This window comes from Solanum stenotomum, chromosome 2, assembly GCF_019186545.1.
Source record: "Solanum stenotomum isolate F172 chromosome 2, ASM1918654v1, whole genome shotgun sequence".
Taxonomy (NCBI): Eukaryota; Viridiplantae; Streptophyta; class Magnoliopsida; order Solanales; family Solanaceae; genus Solanum; species Solanum stenotomum.
In genome coordinates this window covers 45,683,216-45,690,602 of record NC_064283.1, presented here as the reverse complement: position 1 = coordinate 45,690,602, position 7,387 = coordinate 45,683,216, and the positions used below count along the sequence as shown (strand labels likewise).

The 7,387-nt window shown below is 37.5% G+C and overlaps 1 protein-coding gene across 1 annotated transcript in view; it reads right to left on the bottom strand.

The window, feature by feature from the left end:
* Positions 1-1,202: 1,202 nt before the first annotated feature.
* The window catches only part of LOC125856025 (uncharacterized), a 28,396-nt gene continuing 22,211 nt past the window's right edge, over positions 1,203-7,387 (bottom strand). Inside the window, exon 3 of the mRNA XM_049535628.1 lies at positions 1,203-1,512. Within this exon, the coding sequence (XP_049391585.1) occupies positions 1,203-1,512 (310 nt within the window). The remainder of the gene's footprint in view (positions 1,513-7,387) is intronic.

Below are 7,387 nucleotides of genomic sequence, written 5' to 3'. Positions count from 1 at the left end.
TAAACTTTGCAAAAAGTTGTTGGTCCTTATGAATTTGCAATACAATCCTCAAATGATCAATATGCTCTTTCTCACTCCCTGAGTAAATAAATATGTCATCAATAAACACAATCACAAACATGTTAAGGTATTGTCTAAACACCCTATTCATCAAATCCATAAATGTCGTCAGAGCATTAGTCAAACCAAACGAAATCACCAAAAACTCATAATGACCATATCGGACTCTAAAAGTTGTTTTTAGGACATTACTTTCCTTCACCCTCAATTGGTGATAACCCGACGAAGATCAATCTTAGAGAAATAACTTGCTCCTTAAAGTTGGTCAAACAAATCATCTATCCTTGGAAATGGATACATATTCTTAATTGTTACCTTGTTCAACTGACGATAGTTAATACACATACGAAGAGAACCATTCTTCTTTCTAGCGAAAAAAACTGGAGCACCCCATGGGGATTTACTTGATCGGATGAAACCCTTATCCAACAAATCTTTCAATTGTTCTTTCAACTCCTTTAGTTCTGCGGATCCATTCTATAAGGAGGAATAGAAATAGGTTGCTTATCTGGGAGAAGGTCAATACCAAAGTCTATTTCCCACCTGAGAGGAATACTGGGTAAATTATCTAGGAACACCTCCGAAAACTCATTCACAATGGGGACCAACTCAAGAGTAGAGGTATCAGAATCTACATCTCTCACCCTAACTAAATGGTACAAGCACCCCTTAGAAATCATCTTTCTAGCTTTAAGAGAGGAAATAAACTGACCATTAGGCATAGAATTCCCCCCTTTCCACTCTAAGATAAGCTTATTTGGAAACTGAAAATTTACTACACGGGTTCTACAACCAATAGAAGCATAACAAGAGTGCAGCCAATCCATACCAAGGATAACATCAAAATATAGCATGTCAAGCTCTACTAAGTGAACAAGAGTAACTATATGGGACAGGGAAACATGATATCTTCTATAGACCCTCTTAGCCACAATAGAATCACCAACAGTAGTAGAGACATAAAAAGGTTTTAACAACACATCAGGAAGAACATCAAACCTCATAGTCATATTTTGTGTTACAAGATACAAGGTAGCACTGGAATTAAGTAAATCATAAACATCAATTTGGAAAACTTTCAACATACTGATAACCACATCAAGAGAACCCTCTTGTTCACCACAACTATGAAGGGAATAGAATCAGATTTGCTTGGGAGCATTGGAACCCGAACCACTAGGAGTATCTTGCTTGCCCTCTATTCCCTTAGCCAAAAGCATTGGGAAATCCCTCTTCTTGTAGCCACTCTTACCACAACCGAAGCAACCATCGGTATCGGTTAGACATTCACCTTCGTGCTTCCTTCCACACTTAGTAGAAGTAGACCTAGGCAATGAAGATCCACCACCATCACCTCCTTTAGGCTTAGGGTAAGACACATTATATTCGTTGAACTTAGGAGGAGCCTCGGAGGAACCTTGACCGGAAAAACTTTGTCGAAACCTAGGACGACTATGTCCATCAGAATTTGCATGAGAAAATTACCATCACCGATCTTAACTCTCTTTACCTCCCTAGAATTTTCCTTGAGCTTTTCCTCCTCAATTTGTTGTGCATGAACCATGAGACGAGAGATTTCCATGTCATTAATGAGCATGGCGGTACAACACTCTTTGACCTCCATTTCTAACACACCCGACATGAACTTACTCATTTTTGCCCTAGAATCGACAACCATTGTTGGAGCTTAATTAGAAAATTGTGTGAACTTTAGAGCATATTCATTCACACTCATACTTCCTTGTTGAAGGTTAATGAACTCAAACACCTTTGCTTCCCTCATCTCAAGGGGAAAGAACCTATCAAAAAAGGCAGCCTTAAACTTCTCCCATTCAAAAGGACCCACTTCTTTCGGTCTTCCTTCTTTCCAGTGGTTGTACCACACTTGAGGCATACCTTTCAATTGATAAGTGGCCAACTCCATTTTTTCCACCGGTGTCACTCCCATGATCATCAATACCTTGTAGACTTCATCAATAAACTCTTGAGGATTTTCCTCAACCCTAGAACCATGAAACTCCTAAGGATTCATCCTTGTAAAGTCCGTCACACTAGAAGCCTCCGTACCCACATTTGGGTTCACAGGAACCGCAAACTCCCAATTGGCTTGGGCCATCATGGCTTTAGCCAACACTAGAAAAGGTGCCCTAAACGCTGCAGTTTTAACTTGCTCGGCCAAGGGATCGACCGGAGTTTAAGGAGGAGCTTCTTGTTCCGCATTCTCCCTCACATTTCTTCTAGCATAAGCCCTTCGAGTAGACAAGTCCTTTAGAGCATTGGATAAGGATTAGGAGAGACACCTTATAGAGTTAAACTTTATGGCATGACTTTAGAGTAATTAAAGAAGTTGAGTTTCCTAATCATCTTGTAGCCTCTCATTCATAAATGCGGCGCGCTTGGCACTCATGAACAATACTCTACTAGACGTGGCTTATGAGACATCCTAGGACCATTCTAAATCTTGTGCTCTGATTACCAAGTTTGTCACGACCCAAGGGTTCACCCTAGATGTAACATGGCGTATAAGACCCCCCATACAAGCCACTTAACTTTCATAACATAAGAAACTGAACAATAGAAGTAAAACAATAATCCAAAGTGCAATAGTTTTTATAAAAGAAAAGCGAAAGTCAAAAACACTTATCTCATCATAGCCATCTAGTACAATAGAATGAATTTGGGCTTAGCCTAGACATCATATCCAAAAGAGATATACATGAAAGGAACTAAAAAATGGAAATTTGTCCTCGAACCATGAGGACTCACCAAGCTCGGGAATCAATCAAATCCAAGCTCTAGTCACAACACTGGGACCTATCAGTCGAACCCTACATTTGGGTAAAATATAGGATAGAGTATGAGTTAGTACAAAACAATGTACCAAATATGATAGATATTCATAAAAACATTTATAACATGATAAAAGGGACTTTTCATTTCATGACATGCAATTGATCAAGTTAAAACATGATATAAAAGGGTTAGAAAACATAATTCATAAAACCATGGTCAATGCAAACAAACATCATCTTTCAAACCTTTAAACTCACATGCGATACTTCTTAAAGTAACCTTATTTAATTATTAATCTTGTTGTGGGAATGAGCCTTATCCAACATAGAGACCATGTGAGCTATAACATGATCCCCTGGTGTCTCCCACACCGAAAAGGGTTATCCTACTTGCCACAAAAAGGACAATGAACTTCTAGCTTAACTGAATCCACTAGATATTCATCCTATGGGGACATATAGTATAAGGGATAAAGATATTGTTACTAGAAACCCGGCCTCCACTAACGGGAGAACTTCTATCTCAAAAGATTGCTTCTAGAAACCCGGCCTCTACTAACGAGAGAGCATCCATCTCACACCAATATCCTCTCTATGCTAACCATAATTCCCACGGAATAGTCATTTCTTACTCATTCTCATTATCCATGGAAAGGTATCCTTGTATAACCAATCCAAGCTATTTTCATTAGGATAGCTCTTACTCTTTGATTCAATTAGATGAGAAAACCTTTCAATCTTAGAATCCTTATTATGTGAGAAAACCTTTCACATCATGGTTGTACGTGTTAATGATAATATCATTTCAACAACACAACAACAACTTTATCATTGACACTTTACTCTCAAAGCATCCTTAAACATTTTCATGGATTTCATAAGATCATGCATAAACTCATACTTTTCCCTTTCAAGGTTCAAAGCCTACTTTCAATTACCACATCTGGAAATCAAGGATTATATAGGGATTTCATCATAAATTCATGTGATTCTATCATATCATGTTTTAGTTCATAAAACTCCTCTTTCATAAAACCCACATCATATGATCACCATTTGGAAAACATGGGGGTTTACATGGTTTTATAAGGGAAATATCATAAAACGATTTTAAATAATCAATTCATACATATTAAAACGTAATTAAATCCTTTAGATTAATAATCTAGAGTCCCAATGGTAATTGAGGAAAACCCTAGCAAATTTGGGGAATTCTAGTTTGAAAATAGAAAAATTTGGGAACTCCATAAATGAAAGGAATTCATGGATGAAAACTACCATACCTCATGTCCAAATTCTTATCTTCAATGGAGGAATTGAAACCTTGACTTGAAACCCTGGATGAATCCTTATTCTTCTTCTTCAAGTTCTAGAGAGAATATTTTGGAGAGTTGGTTTTGATCTTCTTTTTAAATTTTGGAAGAATGCATTGAATTGACTAATTTGGGGGTTGAAAACACTTATATAGGGGTCTTAGACATAGGAAAAATGGCGTAGTATAGGAACTAATAAATTAGGAAAAGACCCAACTACCCTTAAAAATAACTGTCAACTGACCACCAACTAACCCAGTCGACGGACCATGGTCTGACCTACAACCAGTCCTGGTGGACCATCGTTGATCATCAGAGAGTTGAAACTTGGGTTCTTGGACTACGACCCCAAGCACAGACCGTGGTCTGACCTATGGTTTGTTGGTCAGGTCATGGTTCTGTGCCCTCAGACCACTTTCAGGCAGACCATCGACGGACCACACCTACGATCCGTGGTTCCTTTCACGTGTCATGGGTTGCCGGCGTGGTTAGGCGCCTGCAACTTTTAGAAAACTGCTATTTAGCCTTTTTTTTGGATACAGGGTGTTACAGTGGGTCATAAAAAACCCAAAGATCACATCGTATGTGCAGTATATATAGAAGTTGTGCAAAAGATTCTGCAAGATTAAATTCAGACACACTCCGAGGATACATAATGAGTTGGCTGATGCTCTTGCCACCATTGCCTCAATGATCAAACATGTAGATACAAGATATATTGATTTCTTGGATATAGAGGTAAAAGAACAGCATGTTCATTGTTCACATGTTGAAGCGGAACCATATAGGTTTCCATAGTATTTTGACATAAAGAAGTACTTGGAAACTAGACTTATCATGAGAATGCAATGTTTAAGCAGAAGAAATCGATACGTCGTATGGCTAATAATTATATTCCAATTAGGTAAATTCTCTATAGGAGGACTCCAAATTTAGGTCTTCACATATTGTCACGACCCAAGGGTACCCCCTAGATGTAACATGGCGTATAGAAACCCAAAAGACTCTATACAAGCCCCTTAGCATATCACTACAAAAGCAATAGAACAATAAGAGTAAAAATGCATTTCAAGTCTAAAATTTTCCAAAAATAAAAGATGAAGTCTAGTCTCTAAGTTTCAACCTATCCATCTACTACAATATTTGAAATGAAAAGGGACACAGCACATACAAAATAGTGTGAAAAAAAATACAAGGAATGAACTACAATGAGATAACATCCATCCCCGAATCATGAGGACTCACCAACAAGCTAGGAGAATAAGCAATTCGAAGCTTTAGCCACAACAATGATCACCTTGAGAACCGGACAATACACTTGGATAAAATGTAGGAAAAGTAGAAGTTAGTATAAAAATGCACCAAGTATAATAGGCATGCATAAAAACATTGAAAACATGCTAAAAGGGACATTTCATTTGAAAGAATACAATTTACTAAGTTTAAACATCATTATGAAAATAGTGGAGAAGCATAAGTCATAAACATAATCAATACATAGATCATCATAACATAAGAGGAACATATCATAAATACCCTCAAAGCATACTTGTGCAATGCATGAATAAGACCCCATAAATCTCACCCATGCTATGTAAAGCTTCTTGAATAACCATAGTTCATAATTCATATTCTTGTTCATATTGTTGTTGTGGGAATAAGCCTTAACCGATATGAGGCCATGTGAGCAAACATCAAATCTGGTGACTCCTACAACAAAAAGGGTTGATCGACTTGCCTAAGGTAGAACCATACTCTTAGCTTAGGTGGATGCACTAGCTAAATAACCTATTGGGGCACATAGTTTATGGGATAAGGTGATTCTACTAGAAACTCGAACCCAACTAAAGTAGAAGGTTTCCATCTCATGAGACATACTTTGGGAACCTAGACTCAACTACTGTAAAAGGAACCCATTTGGAATGCCAAACTCAACTAGTGTAAAAGCTTTCATTAGGAAGCCGGACTCAATTAACGTAAAATCTTTCATCTCATATTCAATATCCACTCGGTGCTAAGCATTAATTCCCACAGAGTTCATATTAAGTCTTGACTTAAGTTCATACTGATGAAAGAATGTCTTTACACTCAATCCAGCATAATTCATTCGATAGCTCATAGATCATTGATGAGTCCACAAATTGAACTCATTCAGGGCTATATTTTGATAGAATTAGTGTCCTCAAATGCATATTTTATCTCAATATATGATGAAAACCCTTAAGTTTTAGGTATTTAGAGTTTGAGGGAAAGCATGGACACTACTTAGCAAAAAGGAACAAAAGTAGCTGAAAGAACAAAGAAATGAAGATCTAAGAATCACCAAACCCGTTCAGCGAGTCACCAAAAGGTCTTATCCTCGCCTTTTGTTCCAGTGTGTTGAGCCCTAAAGGAAAGGATCAAATCGGTAGTGAAAAGGAGCAGTCGGCGTGTCGCTGAGCAGTTTCGTGAAGCAGTACTATGTCACCCAATGATCCAAAACACAACAATACTGAAGGATAAAGCAAGACGACGATGAAACCTACCAAGGGCGGATTACCAAGTTGATCGACGATCTTGACTAACTTCGTCGAGTGATCCTTCGCAGCACATTTTCTGAAAACTATAAATACTAGTTGAAGTTTTGTAGCTTAGGATTAGAGTAGAAATTATTATTAGTAAGTTTTATTATTAAAGTTTTAACATCAGACTTAGAATATTCTCTCTAAGCTTTGAGAGGGTTTTGAAGATCTTGAAGATTCAAAGGGTTTGAACTACAAGATTTTGGACTTGGGTTTTTTGGATTCTTCACTTTTGACTTGTTTTAAGACTTAATCTTGCATACACATTGAAGGAAACTGAGATTGGTTACATTCTTACCTCTTTTACATGTGTATCTAAAACCCCAATTTTTTGGGTGTGATTTTGTGAATATGGGTTAGATTATATCTGTTGAGTCTTGCTTGATGATGGTTTATTTTTTTGTTTAGATGTGATTTCCTTTAGTAGTTGTGGTGGAACTTAATGAAATTGTAGTTGCAAATACGATTTCACCTTTGTGTTTTCGGCTTGCGAGAGAGAGAGGTCGTAACCTTAGTTCATAATTTATATTCTTGTTCATATTGTTGTTGTGGTAATAAGCCTTAACCGACATGAGACCATGTGAGAAAACATGGAATCCGGTGACTCCCACACCAAAAAGGGTTGCTCTACTTGTCTAAGGTAGAACCATACTCTTAGCTT